General features: G+C 46.4%; 1 protein-coding gene across 2 annotated transcripts in view; it reads left to right on the top strand.

Annotated features, from left to right (window-relative positions):
- The first annotated feature begins 3778 nt into the window (after nucleotides 1–3778).
- Nucleotides 3779–27380, top strand: part of SRL (sarcalumenin) — a 45818-nt gene continuing 22216 nt past the window's right edge. Inside the window, exons 1-4 of one of the 2 annotated variants that reach the window (XM_059716215.1) lie at nucleotides 3779–5829; nucleotides 11028–11126; nucleotides 13998–14093; nucleotides 27071–27106. In XM_059716215.1, the coding sequence (XP_059572198.1) occupies nucleotides 4149–5829; nucleotides 11028–11126; nucleotides 13998–14093; nucleotides 27071–27106 (1912 nt within the window). In that variant the 5' untranslated portion in view covers nucleotides 3779–4148. The remainder of the gene's footprint in view (nucleotides 5830–11027; nucleotides 11127–13997; nucleotides 14094–27070; nucleotides 27107–27380) is intronic. The other variant, XM_006266872.3, reaches the window with a different exon arrangement.

Genomic DNA, 27380 nt, shown 5'->3' with positions numbered 1-27380 from the left:
ATTATTTTGTGTCTGAAGGAGCTGCTGCTTCAGTTTCCACCATGCAGTTGCTAGACATATTTTTAGCCGGGATGAGGAATGTCAGAGGGTGTTAAGCCCATAACCTTTGGCCCATTTTGCTGCAGCGTGATCATCAGTTGACCATCTGCAGATCAGCACAATTTGATGTTTGATGTATTTAAAGATCACAGAGGGGGAAAAAAGGGAAAAGGTGGTAGAAATTGGGTTGGGGTGGGACCTTATATAGCATCTTGAAGGTCACAGGCAAATACGTAGCAGCAAATGAATTCAAAACTTAGATGCTGGTTTAATCCTTTCAAGGTATTTTTTTGCTCTGTCACTTGCACCTGGCTTGTCTCATGCTGCCTGTGATTTCAGGCAGCTGCAGCAAGTTACCAGACCAAAGGGCAAACATTTTTTTTTTGCCCCATATTTATTTTGAGGTAAAATATCCAGGCTACACATGTCCTGACCAAGTACCGGCCTGTCTCCAAAAAAACACAGTACCTCTCTTCCCTCCAGTTCTCCCTAACAGCCCCTTCCCAATGTCCCTCAGCCATCCTCAAAAGTCTGCTCAAAGAGATCATCTTCATCACATATCCTGAAGGTCTCTAGATTGAGGCTACTTTGGACCATGCAGTAGGGAAGCAAAGAGCAAAGCTGAGGGCCCTCCTGGAAATATCCCATCTAGGAGCTTTTCTAAGCAGAAGGATCTGCACTGATCTCACTGGTGGCAGGGCTGCAGAGTGGAGTCACCACACCCACTGGCTGGCAGCTCCACACACTCTTCTCCGACAGACTAGCACCAGCTATAGCATATCCTGTGACCTGGCTTGGCTCCTTCCCAGCTCAGCACATCCATGTAGCATCGAAGAGGTTCCTTCCACCCTGTCTGACCTGCCCCTTCTGTCCCTCTTATCCTTACAATCTGGCTATTTGACCTTCCTTTGATCACCCTAATCCACCTCTCGGCTACTCCTGCTTCTCTTCCACACCTACCTGATCTCCTTCTATCTCAACCTACTGTTCTTGCTTCTGTTTTTCTCTCCCTTCTGGCTTTGCAGGTTTGCTCCTCTTTTATCCCTTCCTCCCCCATTTCTTGAAGCCTCCCATGCCCTCAGTGTTCCCACCCTACCTGTCTGGCAGCCCTCTGCTACTGTGCAACTGCCCCTGCTTTACTTTCCCTTTGCATACCCTTCCCACCTTGAAAATATAAACCCATGATGAAGAGAAGGGAAGAGTTTCTCTTCAAGGGACTGACTACTGTGAGCCAATAGAGGTAGCCAAAGCAACCACAGCTGAGCACTAGCCCTGACATGGACCCTGCCAACTCAGGATCTGCTTGAGCTAAGGCAGAAGAAGTTATACCAGTTACTGAAACAAAAAATATTTTTAAAATATTCAATCTGGGTAGAACTAACATGGCAAATTTGCAGGGAGTTAATTTTACTTTAATCTGAAAATGAAAAAAATCTTCCCCCCTAAATCATTGTTCATTAACCCAACATCTTTGGCTTCTTAACCTGTTTTCAGGTTATACAATTCTCTTAATTTTTTTTCTTTATTATTATCAATTGAGATCAAGTTTGAAACCAAAAATGCCCCTTTCAAAACAGAAAACTAGAAACATTTCAACATTTGGAAAATATTTTTTTTACTTTTTTTTTTTGGCTGAAACTACCCATGCATCATTCTGGTGCCTTCCCTGTTTACTCCTTGCTGTGAGTATGTCATCCCACTGCAGGCTAAACTTCTCTGGGGTTTTGCTGAAGATCAAACAATGTGAAGAGCTCACTGCTGGTTACATGCTCATGCCAGATTTTGCAGATGTGAATACTTCCATTTTTATGTACACCCCAGAATTAATCCAGCACAAGGATGTCTAAGTTTGAAGGAGTCTGTGTGGAAACTTTTACAAATGGGTTAGCTTTTCCAGAAACTTTGCTTTCCTTGTATAACACTTGGCTGTTAGTTACTAGTTATGAGGTTTAAACGTTCAGTGGAGGCCTACTGGAAATAAGAGATTTCACTAAGTACCTGTTTATATTGATCAGAAATGAAGCATACCTTGAGAAAGAAAGTGATCTGATCTGTGGTACATAGGCCTGGGACTTGTCTAGGAACAATATGAGGGTATAGTTTTCTCTCTGTAGTGCCAATGCTTGGATGAACTGTGCTGAACTGTGTTGTACTCCATGGGCTGTGAATGACTAGCTGGCTGGGACACTGTTTGGCTGTGGAGTATGGCAGAGAAGGGCAGGGCAAGGCAATGTTTTAAGATCTTTTGACAAAAAGTGGTGCTAGGTAAGTCCAAAGTACATTTACTAATAGAGTGACAAAAGGCTATGCTGGGTGAGGCTGGGCCTGGCACACATAGCTGGGCTCCCATTCATTCTGGAGCACGGCATTTGGGAGTGTGGCTTTGGGGAGGAGTGTCAATGTGTTGTGGGAGAAGGCTGAAGAAATGGCCCATTTCAAGCCTGGTTGCCATCTTCTAGATACTGATGGATCTACCCATTTGGCCTCCCTTTGGCCTGGGTGAGGATTGGATTTGTTTCTGATAGGGATCTGCCAGCCAGCTGGAGTACAAAGGAATTATTTTCCTCTGAAATGCTTCCCTGGTATGTAGGCATTAGACTTTTCAGGGGATTATTCAGACTAGCAGCAACTGTTTGTAACAGAGACAGGAGAGCTTGTAATATTTTATTTTAGGCATCTGTTGACTAATGTTAAATTACAGTGAGAGGCCCATGGAAAATACAGATGACATCTCCCTGGATGCAAAATGAATTCATTGTATTCCATTCAGTTACACAGCAGAGCAAATGTTTTCCTAATGAAGGGACACTCACAATAAATAGCACTCCCTCACCCTGACCCTGCAGCAAGCTGGAAAAGTGTTGTGGTGTGCACTCTCCGTCATTCACACCGGTGCTAAGAAGGAAAGGACATTGCTCATCCTGGAGCAATGACTTTGTGCAGGCTATTGGGACAGTGACAAGATACCCAGAGCTCCTTCCATCCCCTCCTTCAGTCCTCCTCAGAACATCTATAATCTCACCCTAGCAAACCCACAATGACTAACCTCAAAATGCTATGGAGGAAAAAAGAACTCGGAAAGGGCATTTTTTAATTTGCTAAACACAAGTGGCTTTTAAAGTGCAGATTTCTGAGCTCAGCTGTTGTCTCCCAGGCCACTTTGCTGGCTTTTTAAAGAAAGTTATATGCTTACATCTTTCCTTAATGTTGCTTCTGGTGGGGCAGAGCATGAGGGCACAAATGAGTAAGAAAAGCAAGTGTTACAGAAAAAGGCGTAGTCCAAAAAGAATAATTATTGGTATGACTTTCTAGGGCTACAGTAATATCCTAAACATCAATCATGTAATATAATTATTCTCTGCAACACAGATCCTGTTTGCACCCAGCTTATTGATAGGAACATGAAAAACAAGACAAAATCAAAGAGGATTTATGACCCCCTTGAATCAACAGGGATAGATTTTAATTATATTTGTAACAGTCTCAAAATACTATTGTTGTAACTTATGCTGAGTCTTCATGCGCAACATAAGTAACAGAATTCTGTCTGTTTCTTGCATGCATGCAGGCACACATGTAAACACACACGTACACACATGCATAGGTTGCATGCACATCCATACCCACCCACTGTCAAATACACCCCCACATTGGGTTGATACAAGTAGACTCTTTCTAGGTGAAGAGAAGAAGCAAGCTCTGATAAAACTGACTGATAATGTTCTGATCATTTAGAACTGCAAGTTTCTGCCACGGGTGGCACTGAAGATGTTGCCAGTCTTGTTGAAAGTCACTTATCAGCTGCAGAGCCAACCCTAGAGGAAGAGAAAGAAGGGGTATTTTACGCAGACTCTTTACCTCCCAAGAAGAACATTTTTCTCCAATATGCAGACAGCAATGAGGCAGCAGCCCAGGACAGGAGTGAAGTGTCACATGACCATGGGCCTAAAACAGGTGCCAATATAAATAACCCTGATGATGGCTCAAACAGTGATAGCCAAGAGAAGGACAATGAAGTGAACATTACACATGCCTCCTCATCAGTTTCAGAGCATGCACATGCTGCTGATGGTAAAACTAATGAAGGTGTAGAGAAGGAGGAAGAAGAAATGGAGAATCTTCATGAAGATGGCAGCATGGAGAAGCCACTGCCCAAAGAGCAGCAGGTAGGCAGCATGAATGAAGCTGCAAAAGAGAGCAAGGAAGAAGAAATCAAGCTGAAAGAGGCCACAAGTGAAGCGTCCCAGAAGGACAAACAAGATTTTCCTTCAAATAGAGATTCTGAAGAGAACGAGGTCCTGTCTGTAAAAGAGAGGCAGGGTATTCCTCAGGGTGCAAAGGAACTAGCTGAGGAGGAGAAAGCAGCAGAGAATCGTCCAGGTCATGATGATGACAAAGATGCTGGTGAAAATGAAAGCAAAATGAGCAAGGGATCCCAAAGGAATGTGCAGTCCTTAGAGGCCAGAGATGGCTTATCCTCATCAAGAGATGCCACACCTAGTGCTGGACCTGGTCTAGCAGGCTTGGGAGCACATTGGGAAGAGGTGACCCTGTCAGAGGAAGTCTCTGTGGAAGCTGAGGGCAAGATTCCACATGGCAGCCAAGAGGCTGAATCTCAAGCTCAAGACAAGGAGCAAGATAAGAATAGCCAAGACAAAGCAGTCTTTGCATCAGAAGAAACCAGCCAGATCTTCAGAGATATGCATACCAAAGAGGAGGATTTAGGCAATGGAAATCATGACAGACCCAATGACAGCACTTTTGCCAATGGCCACGCATTGGAAAATGATCTGGAGAAGCCAAATGCTGCCTTACCTGAACAAGTAGAACATTCAGAGGTGGGAGCAGAAGACTCTAATGAGGAAGAGTGTAACAACCATGAAGAATCAGAGGAAGGAGGTGATGACCTGGCAGAATCAGAGGAAGAAGATGATGGCCCAGAAGGGTCAAAAGAAGAGGAGGAAGAGGGTGCTGGTTTAGCAGGGTCAGAGGAAGAAGGTACTGAGCTAGAAAGGCCAAAGGAAGATGGTTACAGCCTAGCAAAATCAGAAGAAGTGGGTGATGGCCCAGCAGGGTCAGAGAAAGAGGGTGCCAAGTTGTCACAGTCAAATGAAGATGATGGCTTGGTAGAGTCAGAGGAAGAAGCCACAGAACTGGCAGCATCAGAGGAACAAAATGATGGGTCGGTAGAGTTGGAGAAAGAGGGTGCTGAGCTGATAGAATCAAAGGAAGAGGGTGATGATGACTCAGCAGCGTCAGAGGAAGAAGCTGTTGACCTGGCAGAGTCTAAAGAACAAGAGGATAGTCCAGTATTGTCAGAGGAAGATGCCAAGCTGGCAGACTCAATGGAAGAAGACCATGGCTCAGTAGAGTTAGAGGAAGAAGGTGGTGTCCTAGATGAGTCAGAGGAAGAAGCCATTGACCTGGCAGAGTCAAAGGACCAAAATGGAAGCTCAGTAGGGTCAGAAGAAAAGGGTGCTGATCAAGCAAAGTCAGAGGAGAAATCTGAAGCAGACACTGACCTAGAAGCTGCTCAGGAAGCTGCCAGTAATACAGAAGAACACATCCAAGTAAACAAAGAAGAGCTCAACAAAGAGGAAGCCAAGTCTGAGTCTGAAGGCTGTGAGCATGGACCTTGCAAAGTGGAGGAAAAGCACCTAGAGGACTCTCACAATAATAGCCCTGCTGCTGTGAAAAACCCACCTGTGGATGAACAGATAGTGGCAGAAACAGGCAACACCCCTGACAACAATCCTCCTGCTGTTGCTGAGACTGAGCCCAGAGAAATAGGTGTGACTTTTTTATTACTAGGTGTGCCAGTAGCAATAGCCCAAGAGCCTTGACTAGTGAACTAGCAAATGTAGAGTGGAGCTGAGCTTGTCAGACATTAAAACACACAATGTGCATGGCCCTCTTCTTAATGCTTATGCTATCAGTGTGTGACTCTAACCAGCTTCCCATGCTCTGCCAAGGTTAGAAGGTGCAGTACTAGACATACTGGATGGAACTGGGATGGGACTGGTAAGGCCCATGAAGGCTTTCACCTCTGCACTGTTAGTGTGCACTGGAACATGATCAACAGTGATCCAATTTCATTGCCACAAGAACCCAGCTCCTCTCTCAACCATAGAGATGGTTTCTCCCCAGCAAGAATGAAGGAGGCACAGTGTGTGTGAGATGGAGGTGGTAGGTGGAAAAGGATTTTTCCCTAGTGCTTTCCTGTAGATAGACACAAGACTTCAATGCCCAAGATGTAGCCTGGCACATTTCACCAACCTCACATTCATGTCATTGTACATCGAACGGTAAAGGAACCTGATTCTCAATTGCTCAGTGCTTTTGCAGTCATTTACACCAGGGCAAAGAGAGGCACAAGTGGATGCCAAGCATTGCAATTTCGAGATGATAGTGATTCACACCCATTCACTTACCCTGAGAGTGAGAACCCTGTCCAAAGAATACAAACACCTGGACACAGGCCCAACCTCTCTACCTCTTGACTGATAATTTCCATTTTGTGTTGGTTCAGTACTGACAACACAAAACAGGTGGGTCTGGATTGGATAAAATGTCCAGTTTATGCACTTTCCAAGGATAAACATTAAACCAAGGGATATAAGCTATACTGGGAATTGCAGGTTAGAGCAGGAATCCATTGATTGGGAGCTGTGCTCTCTGTTTGCCCATATCAGTTTAAAAAAGGTAGGTTTTTCAGGGAAGTCTTGGATGAGTCTTTTGAGTCCCTTCACAGATTGCAGTTCATTTGCAGAAGGTATTCACTGGTCCTTGTTTAATTACAAATAATTGTCTTTCCAAAAGGGAAAGTGAGAGGATAACTGGGTGTTCATTAATGTCAAGCAATGAGAAAGAGCCCTAGGCCCTGAACCTTCTGTGTAGAAACTGAGCAAAAAGCTACATCTGCTGGGAACCCCACTGATTTCAGTGGAGCTCTGTATGGCCACAGCTGTCTGTCTACCTGCTGCGTAATGAATGTCAGGACCCTATATATTACCAGGAAGGCTCCACAGAGCTAGTGAGGACTGCTGAGTTTCCAAGTTATACATAACGCACATTATGGTCAGTCAGCAGCGGATCTGCTATCTGTAAGCTGGGTGAGTGATGAGAAATGATCTGTCAAATATTTAAAAAATGTTCATGAAACTTATTCTATAAATTAGTCAGTGATTATCAGTAGATTGACCTTACGACTTGGGGAAATGCTCTCTCACTGCTTACTGCTACACTTTTAAACACACATGCTTACTAAGCTTATGTTTTGTGCCAAATTTAATCAAAGCTTAGTCTCTGTGGCTTTATTTGGCAAATCAAAAAGGCCTTTCTCTGCATGATGTTCCTAAGCTTCAGTTGAGATTCTTAGGATAGTTCTATGCCTGAGAAAAAAAGAGATTCTTTATTTGGTCAACTGTAATCATAGCCCAATATAACACAAAGGACTGGGAATGCTTTTATTCATAGAGAGGTGTTCCAGTCTCAGGCTCAACCCTGCTCCTCCTGTCTTCAGAGGAACTTTTCCATGGAATGTAGTAGAAGCTGCCTCAGGCCCCTATGGCATCTACGCTCATTCACACTCACATGCACGCTCTTTTCTGTATTGTCATATGACCCCTGTTATTTCAGACACTTTTTGAACAGTAATAGTTATATTTACAATAAAATGGAGACATATCTATATATTAGGGCTGTGCGAAATTTCACCGGCAGTTTCGTTTTGACACTGTTTCAACTTGTTTTGAGCTCGAAACAGCAAAATCGAAATGAACCAGCTTTGAAATAGCCTTGAAATGAAGAGGCAAGTCGTAACGTTTCAAAATTTTCTAAACGTTTTGTGTTTCAAAGCTCAAGCTGGGCTTGCCTGCAGGGAAACAGAAACTAAATTAAGGAGAGGGAGGGGGAAGCGAGGGGGGGGGGGGAGGGAGTGCTCTCGTTATTGAATGTGTAGCTGGCCAGTGACTGTCATCCTTTCCTGAGGTCTCTTCCAATCCCAGTGCTCTGGGGGAGGGATGAAAAAACTGCATTAAAGGCAGGAGCATTGTTTGAACTGCCCTGCTTTCTGCCTTGGTGTCAGTTGAGTAAGGGTGCCTCTTAACACACACAGTGTCACCCACCCATGTCACGAGTTTTGCTTGTCAGCAGCTAGAGGTGCACGGCCCCAGAACCCAGACTCCCCCTGCACCTGTCTCCTTGACAGCTGGCAGGCTTCCTGGCTGCAGCAGGGACTAGCAGGCCTGCAGTTTTCACCCTGCTGCGCCCCAAGACAGACACAGTCCCACAAGCGCCCATGTCACGAGTTTTGCCTGTCAGCAGCCAGAGGTTCAGGGCCCCAGAACCCAGTAGCCCCTGTACCTATCTCCTTAAAAGCTGGCAGGCTTTGTGGCTTCAGCAGGGGCTAGCAAGCCTGCAGTTTTCACCCTGCTGTGCCTTACATACACACACACACACACACACACACACACACACAGTGTCACCCATGTCACGAGTTTTGCTTGTCTGCAGCATGAGGTGCAGTTTCCCTGAAACCACTGCACTTATCTCTTTGAAACTTGACAGGCATCATGACCTCAGAAGAGGCTACCATTCCTGCAAGTTTCATCCAAATCAGGCCAAAAATGACAAAGTTATAGGCTGTTTTGAGCTTCCCCATTATAGCCTATGGGCGAAACGTCGAAACCGTGTCAAAACAGCAAAACTGTTTTGATGAAATTAAATGGAACAGCAGTTTTGAAATGAAATTCAAAACAAAAAGCTGTTCTGTCAAAATGCAAGTTGAAATGGAACAGTGCTGTTTTGCACAGCCCTATTTATCTATATATCTGGTATATACAGTAGGCATATCTACACATTCATTAATGCACTTTTTGTAATGTGCATTAAATTTAATACCTCCATTGTGAGGTACTAGAAAAAGATGCATTAGCTTATTTTAATGCACATTTGCAAAAGCACATGGGTTTTTGTGATGCTTTAATGTGCACTAAAATAAGCTAATGCACATTAAAGTGCAGTTTTGCCTTGTGCTCCCATGTACTGCTATAGCCTTCACTGTTATTATTATGACTACTAGTGACCTCAAGAAAAATAAGGACCACAGGACAAGGCAGAACCTGCTGCAAAGAGCTCACAATCTAAACAGACAGAAGGTGGGAAAAAGGAAAGATTTTCCCCATTTTACTGGGGAATTTAGTCAGGGAAAAGGTAAAGTGACATGACCAAAATTATACAAGAATGCTGTAGCTGAGGCAGGATTTGAACCAAGTTCTCCTGGGCTAGGGACAGACATTACACATAAACCTGTTTAAGGGATCAGAAGCTGATTTAAACCTGTAACAGAACAGATGTTCAGTGCACATAAACAAGTTTGAAAATGACTGAAGCCAGTTTGAGATAAAATTGGTTGAATGTAGTAGCAGACTTAACTAATTTGAATCAAACTGGTTTATACAAAGTCTGTCCCAGACCCCTTCCTGGTTTAACTTAAACCAGAGTCTCCCAGCATCCCAGATGCTTTGCAGCCCTGGGCAGGGCTCTCTGCTCCACAGCAGGGCTGTCCCTGCCCCTCTGCTCCCTGGTTGGCTGGAGCTCCTGCAGAGACTGCAGGCACAGCAGGGCCTGCCTGGCTTCCTCCTGCTCCCCCCACCCCAAGTACTTCCTGCTCAAGCAGGGATTCCCCCCTTCCCTCTCCCACAGCACAGACTGTAGCCAGAATGTGGTATGCAAGCTAATGCTGAGACGTGTCTGTGTAAAGCAGACAGGGCAAAGGCAGACAGGACAGTGTCTGCTCAAGGCTTTTTGGCGCTAATCAACAGGTAGCTGGTAATGTCCCTCCATTCCTTTCTTGGAAAAAATGTTTAAGAAGAGCTTGAACTAATGAGAGAGGCTTTTGTTTTCTTCATGGGCTGATAAATGCTCTGTTATAAATTCCTTGCTGGGCTGGTCAGGAGCAGCAGGGGGGTGGGGAGGAACACCCCTCCCTAATCAGAGCATCCTGCCAGGGCCTGGCCACACCCTGCCCCATCTCTGCTCAGCACTGTGGACAGGAGGGAGGGCTGCTCTAGTGCTCTCTAGCTTCCAGCCTGAGCCACTGCAGGCATATGCCTGCATTTTCTCAGTCCAAAGGGAATGTTTATATGGTTACAAACTGGTTCAGCCTAGCCAGGTTAGACTAACCTGAAAAAGATTGAATCAATTCAGGCTCAGGCTTTTTGAATGTCTGTCTCTAGCCCTGAGGGCTAGTCAGTGCCTGTTCAACATGACCTTACTGGCAGTGCTTGCTGCTTAATGAGCTTGCATGTTTCTCCTTTTTTTGTAAGGCAGGGAAATGGATGGTGGGTGGGTCTTCCAAAGGTGGATGAATGGTTAGACAGGCAGTGTGATTTGTAGACCGATTAAAACTAGGGTTTAATATTATTTTCATTAAAGATTTATGAGCCAGGCCTGAATAGCTGCAGGTAAAGGAATATTGAAATCTTCACTGTCAACATTGTCAGGAGGACTCCCATCCAGCAAGCTGGCATGTGCAATTTGATCAGAGCTTTCACAGACGCATGGCACAAAGATTTTGTTTAATGTCAAAACCCCTTTTAACTGCATGTTTTACATCCATAATATTGACCTCTATTCCTTATCCCAACTACATGGGGAATGTACTGCTTGGACTGAGCAGTACAGCTGCTAGCCTCTCCAGAACCAAATAAACTGTTATCCACAATATAAAGTTAGAATCACCATTGGCACCAAGTGCTATCCTCACTGGCAGCCTCAGTTGGGACTTGAGAGAGAGATGGGAAGTAGGAACGGAGCTCAGAGCCGAAGTCTACAGTAACCTAAATGTTCAAGTTTTTCCACTGTGCAGAAGGTCAAAGATGCTTAGTAGTGTCTTTAAAAAGATCAAGTCAGCATGTGACCCATATAGTGTTCTTCCTGTTTTGGTTGCAGACATAATTAACATGCTACCTTTCCTTTCTTTCCAGAAGAGATAGAAGATGTTGTGGAACCTGCCAAGCGGGACCGTACCCATATAGAGAGCACTCTGAAACTGAAGGAGGACAAACCAGCAGATGACTACTCAGGTAGTGGTATAATGAGATTTAAGAAAAGATGGGAGGAAGGGAATGTACCATGGGTAGGACATGGACTTAGAATGCCAGTATCTGACCAAGTGTAGTGGGCATCAGTTTGTTACAGGCCCAGAGAGTAGGATTTAGGGGGGCATTAAGGGGTTTGAGCATGGGCAGTGAGAGATGGACAATTATTCATTATGCTTCACTCAATACAGATTAATTTTCCCTCCATAACAAAAGAATAGAATTCGTACTCTGAAAAGACAACAATGTTTTTACCAAAAAGTTGTAGAGTCAATATATATTTTGGTCTTTGAGGAGTAAGAGTAATGGTAACATTAGAGTCTGGACAGTCATGGAAATGAGAATGAACACAACTGTTCAACCTAACCCTGAAGACTTGTTGGTGCTCAGAAGAGTTTTGGGCAACTTTTTAGAGAGTTATTTTTTCAGTTTACAGTATCTGCTCTTCCTATTTTCAACTAGGATCATGAGGAGAAGGATGAAAAACAGTGGGAAAAGCTGTTAACAGCATTATTCTGGCCTGCCAAAATGAGAATGGACTGGCCAGGTCACGAGAGAGCCTGTTCTCATTGGCACACAGACATTACAGCAATGGGAACTTTAGGAACCTGTTTCAACACTTAAACATTCATCAGGACATTTCTTCCCCAATTTTGCTGGCAAATTTGCAAGCTTAGATAAAACTGGGCAGAGCATGTGGGCTGAAATCCTAACCCTATCCTGATGTCAGTAAGATTTTTGCTTTTAAAGTCAGGGAGCCAGTATTTCATCCCTGAATGTGGTATCCTTAATTTGAACCAAATCTTTGGATCTACTGCAGGTCTCCCATTACTAATGGAAAGCTTAGAAAAAGTCTAAGGCTTGAGAGAAACTCCACAGAATGTCCAGGTCATATCTGTGATGTGAGAATGGATCTCATGCCAAAGCCACAAGAGCTCCTTTTCTGTGTCTTTTATGGGTAGTGTCACAGTAGATCAAAACTGAACAAGTGCTATAACCAGTCCAGAGTGACCACCTGGGAATAGGTTTATACTAGTGGAATGGCTTGTAGGCAGGAGCAGATGCAAAGGGGGTACAGTGGATTGGACCACATCACAGGAGACTTTGGGCATGTCTTAAAATCCCTAAAGCATGTGAGAATCCACCCTTCCTTCCTCTTCCTGCTCAAAGGCACATCCCCTCCTCACTGCTCCCCTCCTTCCCCCCACACCACACAGCTATCCCTGCCCTCAGGGTGCCTGCTTCAACAGGCAGATGTGCAGGGTGGCTGCTTCAACACACTGTAATTACAGCAGCCTCTGTGTCTCATGTATCAGTGTCCCCATGTGTCAAAATGATGGTGAGGGTGATTTAACTAAAGCTTGTTTGATGAGCTTTAGGTTAAAGGACCCCCACTGCCATTTTGAAGTGTGAGGATGTTGATACATAAGACACAGAGGGCTTTTTAATGAGACCAGCTCCTGGGGCACCTATACACATGATAGACCGCTCCTCCGTTGTGTGCTAACTAGCACGCATCAGGGCCGACTCAATTAATTGAGTCTGTTAGAGCGTGCTAATTAGTGCATTCCAGCTGCAACCACGTCACATGTATTCAATGTCCCTGCATTTCAGAATGGTGGTAGGGGTGCTTTAACTAAAGCTCACTGAACAAGCTTTAGTTAAAGTGCCCCTGCCACCATTTTGAAGCATAGGACATTGAATATATGTGACTCTGTGGGCACCCCCCACCACACCAGAGCATGTGTATAAGAGCCCTCAGAGTTGTTCTAATTAAAGTGCCACCCCTGCCACCACCCAACACTACTGGAGCACATGTAAAAATGCTCTCTGTGCTGCAGCTGGGCTCACCTAGGGGCATAGACAACAGCAGCAGGAATGCACAGAGGTTCCCCTTCCCTGCGCCTGCTCCAGGACTGGGCAGGGTGGGAGGAAGTACTTTCCAGGCACCCTGTTGCTGCTGCCTTCTCCCCTGCTGAGCCCAGATCTGGCTCAGCCCAGCTGGCACTGGAGCTTCCCCCCACCAGCAGTGGAGAAAGTAGCAGCTGCAGCAGGAGAGTTAGAGAGGGAGGAGGTGTGTTTCTGAACATGGAAGAAGGGCGAGAGAAGAGGGTTCCTGCTCCTGCACCACTTTGGGAAATCCTAGGTCTGCCCCTGCTCATTAGGCCTGTGTGAAGCGGCTAGTATTTGCTTTGGCTTTGGATTCGGGGGACAGTGATTCGATTCGGTGATTTGAATCACTGTCCCGATTCGATTCGGCTGAATTGGATTACCAGCTCAGAGTAGCCCACCCCTAGTACTTACCAGCTCAGAGTGGCTGCAGTTCCCTGCTGCAGCCACCGGGGACTGCCCAAATCATCACAGCTCTCCGAATCTTTTCTGAGGATTCGGAGAGCTTTGAATCGATTTGAACCCTTAAATTGGTCCCCTGATTCGATTCGGATTCGGAGATTTGGCCACTGTATTGGTCCGAGTCTCCTTTGACTCGAATCACTACCTGAAGCTTTGCACAGCCCTACTGCTCATAGGACTATCCTTGAGTAAGCAATGCATGCTCTCCCTATAGAACTTAATCTAGGACACCTCAAAGCATTTTATTCTGTGGCTTGCTCTTTTGAAAGCTGGGGTTTCACGTCCATTTTCAAGCCTGCTGAGACAAGCAATCTCTCTGTACATTAAGATACTTCTTATTTCAGCAGCCAAGCGGAGAACAGTCTGCACATTGCATCTGCCATCCATCCCACATGTTCAGAAGAAAGAGAGCAAGGGAGAGATGATGTCAGGTAGCTAATGGTATCTGTGTATAACTTCTGAGTTTGATCTGTCCTTGTTTTTATCACCTTTTTAAATGTATAGCAACACTGCAGAGGCTAAGGAAGATCTACCACTCATCTATCAAACCCCTGGAGCAGTCCTACAGATACAATGAGCTGAGGCAGCATGAGATCACAGGTAAAGCTTGTGGACAAGGAGAGATCTATCTAGCACTGTCATGATATCACATTCTGCCTAGTCTAGGGTATGGCATTCAAAAGGTTTATCTCCCCTGGCAACAGACCTAAACATACAGATATGTCATTAGCTGGGCCTCATACAGTCCACAGTCAGTGTGGGGGAGTTTTATGTGTGTACATTGTATATGAAGGTTTTTGGACCCTGTCACCTGAATCAGGAGAAGTTCTTCCTTTTATGTAAAAGGGGACACCAGTACCTTGACCTTACCCTGACTGGTGAGACTCAGGGGCAGACTCATTATTGTCTACACCTGGAGCAGCCAGCACATCTGTGCAAGGTGAGTATAAAAAGCTGCCAGATTTGTATCCTCCACTTTGGCAGATGGCAAGGAATGGTGGCCATGCAAAGTCACACAAGGCTCATGGAATCAGACTTCAGAAGTGCCCAGATAAGCTGGGCTTGCAAGGAAGCTGAGGAACCTCTTTAGGCCAAGAGGCTTTCTAGCAGATGCCCTACCTCTTTTAGGAAATAGTAACCTGTGACAGGGTTGGGGTATCTGACCCCCTGGCCTCTGATGCCCCCTTGTGGTCAGACCCACCTGCCTGTGCTCCCTGGCTTCCCCCACCTGCCATGACTTGATCTTATTTATTCATGTATTTATTTATTTAAAAGGAGGCCGTCTCCAGAGGCTGGGGTAGTCTCTTCTTTGTCCAGCCCTAGGGGCTAGTCTCCCCTTCCTTAATCCTTGGGGCTGCTCTGCCCCAAACTCCACAAAGTGTACTACCCCTTGAAGACAGCTTTGATTGTGCCTTATGGCCTATAATTGTGGTCCCCTTCCACCCCTGTAGCCATGTCTATGCCTTGCAGATAGCTCTGTTTGACCTGGAGGGGCCCTTCCAGTCCAAACAGACACTGAGCCCTTCAGACCCCAGAATCCTTGTCTGGGCCTCAGCCTTCCCAGCTTTGGCCCTGTTTATCTGGCTGGGCCTCCTCAACCCAGGTCCATTGCCTCAGACCTTGGGCTCCTGGGCTTCAGCCCCACACATCCCTGACCAAAGGTGGTTGCAAAGTATAGAGCACCCCTGGCACCCTGCTCAATAACCTCCAGAACTCCCCCATAGCACAAAGTGTTAACCATCTGGTTACAACGCATCCAAAAGCCCTTTAGGGCCATAACAGTTGCCACAGTCCTAAGGAGTCAACTTGATTCCTTGGCCCCATGGTACCTTCTTTTCCCTGGCAGCTAGCTCTGTTCTCCACTGCTTTACCTGCAGGCTGTAGACATAGGTGGTTAGCCCCAGCCCAGAGATTGGGCTTATATACAGCCAAGCCCTGCCCCTTCTAGTCACCTGACCGCCACCTTTGAAGGTGTACCCAGGAGTTTCTGTTTAGTCTAACAAGCTGTTTGGATTCTCCTGCCCTGCAGACCTCTTTAGCTGTTTAGCAGTCCCAGGCCTGGAGGATTGGGTTCCTGCTGGTGCTTGGTGCTGCAGTAGTCTGCCCCTGTAGGGCACAAAAGTCTTGTTCCCCTGGGGACCCCACTCTTGCCTCCTGTTCCCCCTCCCCATGTTGTTAACAAGGTTGGGAGTCCCTGTTACATAACCCAGTTAGCACAGCTGTACCAACTGCTCTTTTGGTTGGGTTTCTCTCAAGCTCAGACACCTTCTGAGTGGCCTAAATTCTCTTCTCAGAGCAGCTGAGGGAGTTGGTGACAGAACACGGAACTGCTCATTGTAGGTCATCATGAGGAATGTGCAGTTGGCCAGTCAGCCATCTATGGCTGGTCACCTCTGATGTCTGTGCCATGGCACACCAGTAATCATTATGTCCGTGTGGTGTGCATGGCTCTTTCCACAAGAGGGAAGAGTGGCCCATGCTTGCAAGCTGGAAGAGGCTCTTCTAACCTTTGTGACCCATATGCCTCTTTCCTCAGGTCCCTCTGTGTAAGGGTTCAGTGTTATAAGAACTAATAGCGAAGTGCACCTGCTTGACAATCTCAGCAGAGGAGCTGAGGCATAAGTTCCCAATACTATGGGATAACTCATGTGCTTAAAATCAGGCATGTTCTTAAGTACCTTGCTGAATTGTGGTGTGCATGGATCTGTGGGAGCTGAACTCTACTCTAGAGCCAGTAAGACAGGTTGGAACTCAGGCACCTCCAGGAGGCAAGCTGGGAATGCTTGCACTGCTGCTACCTGTTCTGTGTCCTACATCTTTTTTATTAATGCTATGTCCACTTTACAACAAAGATAGCAAGACTCTTGTTTTAGTAGTGGTGATAGGAGGATTAATATACAGCTAAGTCCTGGAGCAGAGCCTTGTTGCAAGGAGCTGACCTATAGCTGAAGCCTCCCTGACCACCCTGTTTGTCATCCTGACAAGGACTGTCATGCAAACCCTCACACCCACTTGAGATGCAAGTTACAGGCACCATACCACATGGCCTTGTTCATCTTCACCCAGTGCCAAACTCCCTTTCTGGGGCAAGCATAACTCTCCACTGTACCCAGACCTGCCATTACAGCATCTTGCAGATAAGGCCTCATCCTGCATCAATCTGAATGGCCTGCAGTCACAATTTGTCTTCAGAAAATCTGGTGGTTCGTGCTGCCCCCCTCAGAGCCTGGCCTCCCTCAGTGGTTTTACATGGAGACCCAGAGGTTCAATGGCTTCATAGGATACTACCTGAGATCAGCCTCAAGAAAAGGATTTTTTATTACTACATTTTGCCAAAGTAATTGAAAAGATCAGTAGTGTTCCTACTGGTGTCTCTGACACCCACACTTGCTTGTATAGATGGACTGAGTGACTTGGAGGGGATAAAATTCAACAGGGAGAGATTAGATGAAATTACAAATCCCACCTTTGCCTACCAGCAGCCACCCTTTTTCTTCTTTTACATAAAGGTAGTTGGACCTTTAGTATTGCAAAGATCCAAGCAAAATCTAACAGACCAAATACTGCAGCATGCAGTTGATGACGCCTGGGTTGCTGCTGTATTCTGGCCACACAAACACAGACCTCTGCTCATAGTCATGCACTAAGTACTGCCCCAGACACCCCCCATTCATCTCTGCTTCTGCTTTGGGCAGATCCAAGATTTTGTGAATTGGGGTGTGAGAGCTGTGACTCATGCCACAAGGGTGGCAGCACCCCCTGCTCCCAACTTTCCTCCAGCTGGGCTGGGAAGACCATTCTACAGGAGCAACAACCAGGGATTTTTTAAAGTACCTGAATCAGGTAATAATCTGCCTTCTCCATGGTTCTTGGCGTTCCCTCCCATTCCCCTTTATGCTCAGTGGCACATTCCCTTCCTCTCATCCCACACTTACATGCCTACCACTGGTGCTGTCCCTAGCTGTGTTGGGTGTAGGGGAAGCGCCAGAGCCACTTCTTTTCCACTCCAGCCAATATGTGGTGGAAGCTGTAGACCGGGGTGGCAGCAGGCAGGTGCCCCTTCCCTAAGCCTGTTCCCAGCCTGGTGGGGAACACCAAGGAGGACCCACCCACTGCTGGTGCTGCAGCATTCCCTAGCTGAGCTGGGCTCCCTGTACAACCCAGCTGGATCAGGGCAGGAGTGCCTCTGGAACTCCCTCCCAATCCTATGTCAGCCAGGGACATTGGCAGCAGCAGGCCAGGGAGGAGGGAACAGGTGGGAAGGGACATGTTGCTGGGCACAGAGGGGAAGAAAGGGGAGTGATTAGTAGTTCTTACTTCAATTCTTACTTACTTCAGAGACTTGAAAAAATCCCTGTCTGCTGCTCTGGCAGCATGGTCTGAAAGTGGGCTGCAATCATACCACCACACCCCCTCTGGATTTCATAGATTCATAGATTCATAGATGTTAGGGTCTGAAGGGACCTCAATAGATCATCGAGTCCGACCCCCTGCATAGGCAGGAAAGAGTGCTGGGTCTAGATGACCCCAGCTAGATGCATATCCAACCTCCTCTTGAAGACCCCCAGGGTAGGGGAGAGCACCACCTCCCTTGGGAGCCCGTTGCAGACCTTGGCCACTCTAACTGTGAAGAAGTTCTTCCTAATGTCCTTCACAGTTAGAGTGGCCAAGGTCTGGAACAGGCTCCCAAGGGAGGTGGTGCTCTCCCCTACCCTGGGGGTCTTCAAGAGGAGGTTGGATATGCATCTAGCTGGGGTCATCTAGACCCAGCACTCTTTCCTGCCTATGCAGGGGGTTGGACTCGATGATCTATTGAGGTCCCTTCAGACCCTAACATCTATGAATCTATGAATCTATGAAATCCAGAGAGGGTGTGGTGGTGTGATTGCAGCCCACTTTCAGACCATGCTGCCAGAGCAGCAGACAGGGATTTTTTCAAGTCTCTAGCTTATCTCTATAGCTATATCTCTATAGCTTATACTCTTGGGGTAGGGTGGGTTAGTTCAGTGATAACATTTCCATGCCTCCAAACCTAGTTCCTTTTGAAGAAAGTGCTCATGCTCAGCTATGATTAGTATTTGGGCATTTTAGATGGTTTGCTCTGAAACTGCCTGGATTTAATTCCCATTGTTCTCTCACTCTTTCTTCTCACATCTGAGTGTGTATGTGTGCCAGGGCTGTGTGCACGCCACTTCTTTCCAACACTGAGAAATGCCTGAAGTGCTGTGATACTGTAGAGATTTTATGTATTGAGGGAATGTGATCTTATTCAGACAGGAGAAAGTATCCTCAGTTTGGGACTGCAGAGCCTGCCAGTGCCTGGGAGCTGGGGCACTGTGGAACATGAAGTACAACCCCAGTGTAACAATAAATCATTTGATCTCTCTCAGATAAACATATATACACACATGCACACACACATGCACACGTGCACATGCCTCTGTGGGAACAGTAACTCATGGCACTTTACCCTGGCCAGGGTACTGGGGAGAGCTGGGTTGGGCCCATGAAGTGAAGGGGCTCCATTCCACCCCACCCCACCACCCAGCAGCCCAGAGGTCCATGCTGGCTGCTGAATGACCGGGGGTGGGGGGAGGTAGGAATGGGGCCCTCTAGCTCAGGGGCCCAACCTGGCTCCCCCCAGTTCCCCAGCTGGGGTAGATCAGGGAAGCTATGAGGTGAGGGGACCCTGTTTCCTGTCCTGTCCCCTGCAGCTCTGGACATTCAGCAGCTCAGCTGGGAGCTCCCTCTCCTTCCCCTTGACAGCTTTTCACAAGAAAAATTAAGCCTGGAAGAAACACAGGTTCCCTAAGGTGCTTTGCTTTTGAGCACATTAATATAATACCTGATTTAGAAGTCCTCGCACAGTCAAGGAATTATGACGTGATTGGAACAGCAGAGACTTGGTGGGAGCTCGCATGACTGAAGCACTGTCATGGATGGGTACAAACTGTTCAGGAAGGATGGGCAGGGGAGAAGAGGAGGAGGAGAAGTTGTGCTTTATGTAAAAAAGCCGTATGATTGCTCAGAGCTCCAGTATGAAACTGAAAATAGGACTGTTGAAAGTCTGTGGGTTAGGGTCAGAGGGGAGAGCAACAGGGATGATGTTGTGGTAGATATCTGCTATAGACCCCCAGACCAGGAGGAAGTGGTAGATAAGGTTTTCTTCAAACAGCCTGTGGAAGTTTCCCTATCACAGGCCCTGGTTCTCCTGGGGGACTTCAATCACCCTGACATCTGCTTGGAGGGAAATACAGCAGCGCACAGGCAATACAGGAAGTTTTTGGAGAGTGTTGGAGGCAACTTCCTGGTGCAAATGCTGGAGAGACCAGCTAGAGTCCATGCTCTTCTTGACCTGCCATTCACAACACAGAAGAATTGGTTGGTGTGTAGAAGTGGATGGCAAATTGGGTAGCAGTGACCACAAGATGATCAAGTTCAGGATCTGAAGCAAAGGAAGGAAGGAGAGCAGGAAAGTATGGACCCTGGACTACAGAAAAGCAGACTTTGACTCATTCAGGGAACTGATGGGCAGGATCCCCTGGGACTCTAGTCTGAGTGGGAAGGAGTCCAGGAGAGCTGGTTGTATTTTAACAAAACCTTACTGAGGGTGCAGGAACAAACCATCCTGATGTGCAGGAAGAAAAGCAAACATGGCAGGTGACCAGCTTGGCTCAGCAGAGAACATTTTGGTGAGCTTAAAAACAAAAGGAAGCTTACGAGAAGTGGAAACTTGGACAAACAACTTGGGAGGTGTATAAAAATATTGCTTGGGCATGCAGGGGTGAATTCAGGAAGGCCATAGTGCAACTGGAGTTGCAGCTAGCAGGGGACATGAAGGGTAACAAGAAGGGTTTCTACAAGTAAGTTAGCAACAATAGGAAGGTCAGGGAAAGTGTGGGTCCCTTATTGAATAGGGGAGGCAATCTAATGACAGATGATGAGGAAAAGGCTGAACTGCTCAATGCCTTTTCCACCTTAGTTTTCACAGGCAAGGTCAACTCCCAGACTACTGTACTTGGCAGCATAGTTTGGGGAGAAGGTGAGCAGTAGGGGTGCGTGAAATGGGCCATATTTGATTCGGATTTGGCCTGAATCGGGGATAGTGATTTGATTCATTGATCCAGATCACTGTCCCCAATTCGATTTGGCCAAATCTGAATCTGAAGATTCAATGCTGATGGCCACACACACAGCTTTAAATGTTTTTTCTACATACCTTGAGGTACCAGGCACAGCTCGTGAACACTGCGATGCTGGGGTAGATGGAGCATCCCACAAGAGTGCATCGGGAGAGTGGGGGGAGGGAAGCTGTGTGCTCGGTGGCAAACCCGGAAATGGACCATAAATACTTCCAGTCCACTTCTGGGTCCACTGGGGAGTGCACAGGGCCTCCCCCCCCGCGCCTCCTTGGCTTGGCGATCGGCCATGGGGGGACCCAGGGTTCCCCCTCAGACCCAGGAGGCACCAGTTGCCGAGCCAGAAGTGGACCGGAAGTACTTCTGGTCCACTTCTGGGTCTGCTGCCGAGCGCACTGGGAAGTACCCTGCGCTGCTGTGGGATGCTTCATCCTCTCCACCATCACAGCATTCACGAGCCACCTAATACCTTGAGGTATGTAGAAAAAACATTTAAAGCTGTGTCTATGTCCAAATTGCAGAATCTTTCTGAATCTCTCTGAATTGATTCGTAAAGTTCCTGTTCAATTTGGAGAGATTAAAGGGTCTCCTGATTCAATTTGGATTTGGAGATTTGGCCACCAAATCAGGCCAAATCTCTGCCAAATCAAATCAGGGACTGAAGCTTCACACAGCCCTAGTGAGCAGCCCCAGTGGTGAAAGAACAGATTAGGGACCACTTAGAAAAACTGCACATGCACAAGTCCATTGGGCCAAATGCAGTGCATCCAAAAATGCTGAGGGAGTTGGCTGATGTGATTGCAAAGCCTCTGGCCATTATCATTGAAAACTTGTGATGATCGGAGGAGGTCCCAGATGATTGGAAAAGGAAAAAACATAGTGCCCATCGAAGAAAACGAAGAAGGAGGATCTGGGGGATTATAGACCAGTCAGCCTCAACTCGGTTCCCAGAAAAATCATGGAGAAGGTTTTTAAGGAATTTATTTCTAAGCATTTGGAGGAGAAGCAGGTGATTAGGAGCAGTCAGCATGGATTCACCAAGGGCAAGTCATGCTGGACCAACCCGATTGCCTTTTGTGATGAGATAACTGGCTTTGTGGATGCAGGAAGAGCCGTGGAATGTATATACCTTGTCTTTAGCCAGTCTTTCAATATGGTCTCCCGCAGCATTCTTGCAAGCAAGCTAAGAAAGTATGGGTTGGTTGGATGAATGGGGTTTAAGGTAGATAGCATGCTAGCTGGATCGTCAGGCTCACTGGGTAGTAATCAATGGCTTGAGGTCTAGTTGGCAGCCAGTATCAAGTGGAGTGCCCCAGGGGTCAGCTCTGGGGCTGGTTTTGTTCAATATCTTCATTAACGATCTGGGAGATGGGATGGATTGCCCCCTCAGAAAGTTTGCAGCTAAAACCAAGCCGGAGGGTAGGGCTAGGATTCAGAGTGACCTAGACAAATTGGAGGATTGGACCAAAAGAAATCTCCTGAGGTTCAACAAGGACAAATGCAAAGTCCCACACTTAGGATGGAGGAATCCCATGTATCGCTACAGGCTTGGGGCAAACTGGCTAAGCAGCAGCTGTGCAATAAAGGACCTGGGAGTTACAGTGGACAATAAGCTGGATATGAGTCAACAGTGTGCCCTTTTTGCCATGAAGGCTAACAGCATACTGGGCTGCATTAATAGGAGCATTGCCAGCAGATCGAAAGAAGTGATTCTTCCCCTCTATTCAGCACTGGTGAGTCCATATCTGGAGTCCTGTGTCCAGTTTTGGGCCCCCCACTACAGAAAGGATGTGGACAAGTTGGAGAGACTCCAGTGGAGGGCAATGAAAATAGTTAGGGAGCTGGGGTTTATGAGGACAGGCTGAGGGAACTAGGTTTCCAGAAGATACAACTGAGAGGGGATTTGATAGCAGTCCTTAACTACCCTGAGGGTGTTGCAAAGAGGATGGAGCTAAACTGTCGACAGATAACAGAACAAGGAGCAATGGTCTCAAGTTGCAGCAAGGGAGGTTTAGGTTGGGTATTAGGAAAAACTGTCTTATAAGGACGGTGGTGAAACACTGGAACAGGTTACCTAGAGAGGTGGTGGAACCTCCATCCTTGGTGGTTTTTAAGGCCCAGCTCAACAAAGCCCTGGCTAGAATGATCTAGTTGGGGATGGTCTTGCGTTGAGCAGGAGGTTAGATTAGATGACCTCCTGAGGTTGCTTCCAGCCCTAATTTTCTATAAGTCTATGATTTAACCAGGGTTAATTTTTTGTGAGATCAGCCATTTTGAAAGTGCTCTGCAACTATGCACATGTGTTATGACATGGCTGTATTATTTGTATATTCCAACTTTTGATTTCTAAGCTACAAAATAGAACACCAATCCAAAGGAACAGCAAATAATTAAGGGCTCCACCCTGATTCAGTGAGTAGGGATTTCTCTCTCCCATCCATTACAAGTGCAGAACTAATCCCTCACTTCAATTGACCCATGGAATCCTGCTAGAAAAGGATATAGCAAATGAGGATTTAGGCATCTAGACTTGCCTATCCTCCTGTTTCTGCCAAGAGAAGTATTCAAGAACATAACTGAGAGCATCACAAGTATTCAAGTAAGTCATGGAGCAGCCCCAGGAGTACTAACCTTTTCAGTTGCATGAAGTTGTTATCCACACTACACACTAGGTCAGGGGTGGTTAATTATTAGGGGTGGTGAGCCACTTAAGGAGTTCTGGTGAGCTGTTGAGGGCTGGGGTGGGAGGGAGGTGCTGACCCAGCCTCAGTCCCCAGTCATGGATGTTTAAACCACCTGGTGTGGGAGGAGGGATGAAGAGATGCCAATTGATCCTATCATATCCTATCTGGCCCTGGGATCATCTGCCCCATGCCTGCTGCCAGGGGTGCCAGGTAGTGGGCAGTATGGCTGTGTGAAATTTTGCCGGCTGTTTTGTTTTGACACTGTTTCGACTGATTTCAAGGTCAAAACAGCAAAACAGAATTGAAAAAAAAGGGCTGCAAAACAGCCTCGAAACAAAACAAGGCTAGTCGAAACATTTCAAAAGTCAAAATGTTTCAAACATAGTGCTGGGGAAATGAACTCAGCCCAGCTGGGCTGACTTCCCACCCCCAGTGCTAGATGGCACCGGGGGCTGGGAGTCAACCAAGCTGGCCTTCTTCCCATCCACGGTGCTAGATCACCCCGGGGTCAGGAAGTCAGCTCAGCTGGGTTGACTTCCCCATCCCTGGTGCTAGATCACCCAAGGGTCAGGGAGTCATCCTAGCTGGGTTGACTCCGCATCCCCAGCGCTAGATCACCCCGGGGTCAGGAAGTCAGCATAGCTGAGCTGACTTCCCATCCCCGGTGATAAATTGCCCCAGAGTTGGGGAGTCAGCCCAGCTGGGCTGACTTCCCATCCCTGGCACTAGATAAGTCTGAGCCCAGAAACTGACATTTTGCCAAGGATAATTATAAAATACCCGCTGGACACATTTCATCAGTTTCTGTCGAGCTTGTTCAGTCATGCCAGTCCCATGGCAGCAACCCTGCAAAAGCCTTGTTTGCTTCTAAAGATCTTTTCAGTCAGCCTGTGTAATAGTTCTGGTGCTCTGAAGTAATGGTACAATCTAAAGGCACCAGCTGGGAGGTGAAGACAGGGGATTATCCTATGGACTATTCTGTGAACAATGTAATGTCCTGGAGGCCCCCTTTCCAAATTCTTACAGTGGGCTATGGAAAAGCTAAAAAAGAAACTGGCCACCAGAGAGATTGTCTCTCACATTTCACACAGATACCAGTGCCTACTAGACAGAACTTTGGGAGTTGAATTTGGATATCATTCTATTCTTTTCTGGAGGCCTAGGCTTATCATCTACATGGCATTATCATCTTACAGAGTTTATCATCTACATGGCATTTTTTGATTGCATCAGTCTTAAAAAGCCACATACCACAGACTTTCTGACTGAGCACATACAATAGCATCTGGGACTACTACACAGGTCCCTTGTGGATACAGAGAAATCCAAATCTGGACACCTAGGCATCCAGAAAAGAACAGGATACCACCCTTGGTGCCCTGGAGATATCAGTTCTCCCCTGATCAAATGGCTAGCTGGCATTCATGACCTTCTGTATCCATTAGGTCTGTATCCATTAGGAGAAGATGATTAAGTGAGGTACATTGGTTGATGCAATCCTGTTTAATTAAAAAGAACACATTGTCTGGTTGCTCTGAACAAAGCAGAAACAAAAAGTAACAGGTAGCTGCTTGCTTACAGTTTGCAAGCCTGCCCCTCCGGTCAGCTCTGTGCTCCAAGGAACTCTTTCCATTTGCTCCCTTTTTGAGCTATGCTCACAACTGCTTCTCTATGCTATCTTTTGACAATCTCCCTGTAACACAAACATGCTCATACACACACATAGGCACATGCATAGAGCTCACCAAATAATCCCCTAACTCATGCAATCAGGGGCATCTCAATCAGTAAAGCTTAGCTTCTGAAAAGGCCTTGCCAGGCCTCCCTTTAGTGGTTGCTTTTATTGTTTCCCACTATCAGCCTCTATAAAATCTTAAAGAAGGGTGCTCAGCTGTCTGTAGAACAAAATAGGACAAGGATCCACCTTTGTGGAACATTTCTCTTATACCCTCTAATGGATAGCACATTACAAGGGTGAACAAAGTATTTTGTAAAACATTTAGAAACAGACCTTGTAGCCAGGTTAGGAGGTGCCCCCATGTGCCAAAAGGCCCTAGTGACTTTGTAGCTAAGGTGATGACACTATAATGTTGAGAAAGCTTTCACATCTACCATCCCACCAACATTGGCTTTACTGCCAATTTCCCTGCATGGCAAGGTTATGCTGCTACATGAGCTACAGGCTACATTGGCTGTTTCCATTCCCCTCTGCTGCATCAATAACTCAAATGGCAGACAGTGAACTCCCTGAGCAAGGATGTCTAAAATGCTTTTCTGATGTGTCCTAAATACCATCATTACTCTTCCTTAGAAAGGGGTTGGGGAAGGGATATTTGAACATACGTCTGGTGCCGATGAATAGAAATTGCCTGAGGCATAGCTCAGTAACAGCCCCAGCTGCACCCAGTTGGACAAGATTCATGATGGGTCCCAGAGGCTGGAACAAATATGGAGCAGGAGAATCGTAAAATGTGTGTGACCTTTTAAGATGTAAGCCAATATACAACGGTAAGTTTCCTCCACATTTCTAGCAATCAGTAAGCTTCTTCACTCCTCCACTAAAAACAGTGGCCCTCTATTTTTTTATATTCTGTGGGACAAATTTTGCTCTTGGTACAAGGTTACAGCTTCCTCTGACTTTACTAAGCATTTTGTCCATGTCTGCTGAGAGCAGAACCAAGCCTATATTGCCATCCAAGGCTACCAATGCATTTTGGGGTTATAAAAATGCTAGCACCCTCTGCTGTAGCTCTCCAGAATACTAGGTCACTTGTAGTATTTTCTGACATGGAATAGATTTTATTTAAATCTTTACGCTGAAACTGAAGCCTTTTTTTAAAATGTATTAATCCATCTTGTTTGGAATGTGTTCTTTCTCTTGGATGCATTTGCACAGAAAACTTCTATTTAAAGTGTGGTTGCATGTAAGTATGATATGTGTGATCTCCTTCCACACAACTGACATTGCCATTGTGTACACAAGGACACTGTTTACACATTCTATACAGAAGTGTCCAGGTTTCAGGGAAGAATCCCTCTCTGGGACTATGCATGCCTGTGGGTGCATTCTGTCCATGTTAGGGTTACCAGCTGACAGTTCTCTGTAGCCCCCCATGCAGATTGCCCTGCAAGTTCCATCCTCAAAAGAACTTCTTATGACACAGGCCTGAAGAGAAGTCACAGCAAATAGCAGTATATGCTGACAACTCTATCATGTGTTTGTGCATGCATAGACATTTCGTAAGGACATCAAAGAGTGCCTCATGCCTAACCACAGTGTATTCCACAATCAGGAATTTTAGGAAGGGGAGACAGGTAAAAGCAACCCAGCAGAAGAGACACAGGATATTTTATTTGAGTCTGCTCCTGTGTGTCAGTTGAACAAACCTCAAGTGTGGTTTGTTACAGGCAAGTCAGCCAGCTTCGGTTTTGTAGGTGTAACCCCTCCCTTAGACACCACTATTGAATGGGGCTTTCATCAGAGCCTGGTTAAAACTCCTGCCAGAAAGGCTGGTCCTCAGTGGTAGAGGTCTCATAGTGCATGAACTCTGAATTCCAGTGGACCTTTAATTATTTTTTGTCTTTCATCAGTGTTTAAAGTGTTCAATTGGTCCTGCTTTCTGTCTAGGAGAAGGCTGAGGTCAACCTTCAGCTCCCTTGCCTCACTGAGTCAGGCCCAATTGACCACCTCTCTTCCACTCCTCTTCCACTCATGTTGCCTTTTCTCTCTTCACCATCCCCTCCCTTCTAACAGCTTACCCTGGACGCACCCTTGCCTCTTCAGGCACAGGTTGGTATCGCTATCTGCCAACTGCATGCTACTATCAGCCAGCTAACCTCTTCACTGGCCTCTCACCATTGTCCACATACTGAAAGCCATCATTCTTTCCCTTTTCAGATACCCATTGGCCAAAGCCACATGCCCAGAGCCCACATCCACTATCCAAACTATATACCCAGTGCACCAACCCACCAGCTAGATCTAATTATATGCCTATATGAACTTAATATTTTGCATTAGATGGCTCTCTCTAAAAGACCACACATTCATGGCATCTAAGTGG

Source organism: Alligator mississippiensis, chromosome 13, assembly GCF_030867095.1.
Source record: "Alligator mississippiensis isolate rAllMis1 chromosome 13, rAllMis1, whole genome shotgun sequence".
Classification (NCBI taxonomy): domain Eukaryota; kingdom Metazoa; phylum Chordata; order Crocodylia; family Alligatoridae; genus Alligator; species Alligator mississippiensis.
This window is presented reverse-complemented; position numbering and strand designations above follow the sequence as displayed.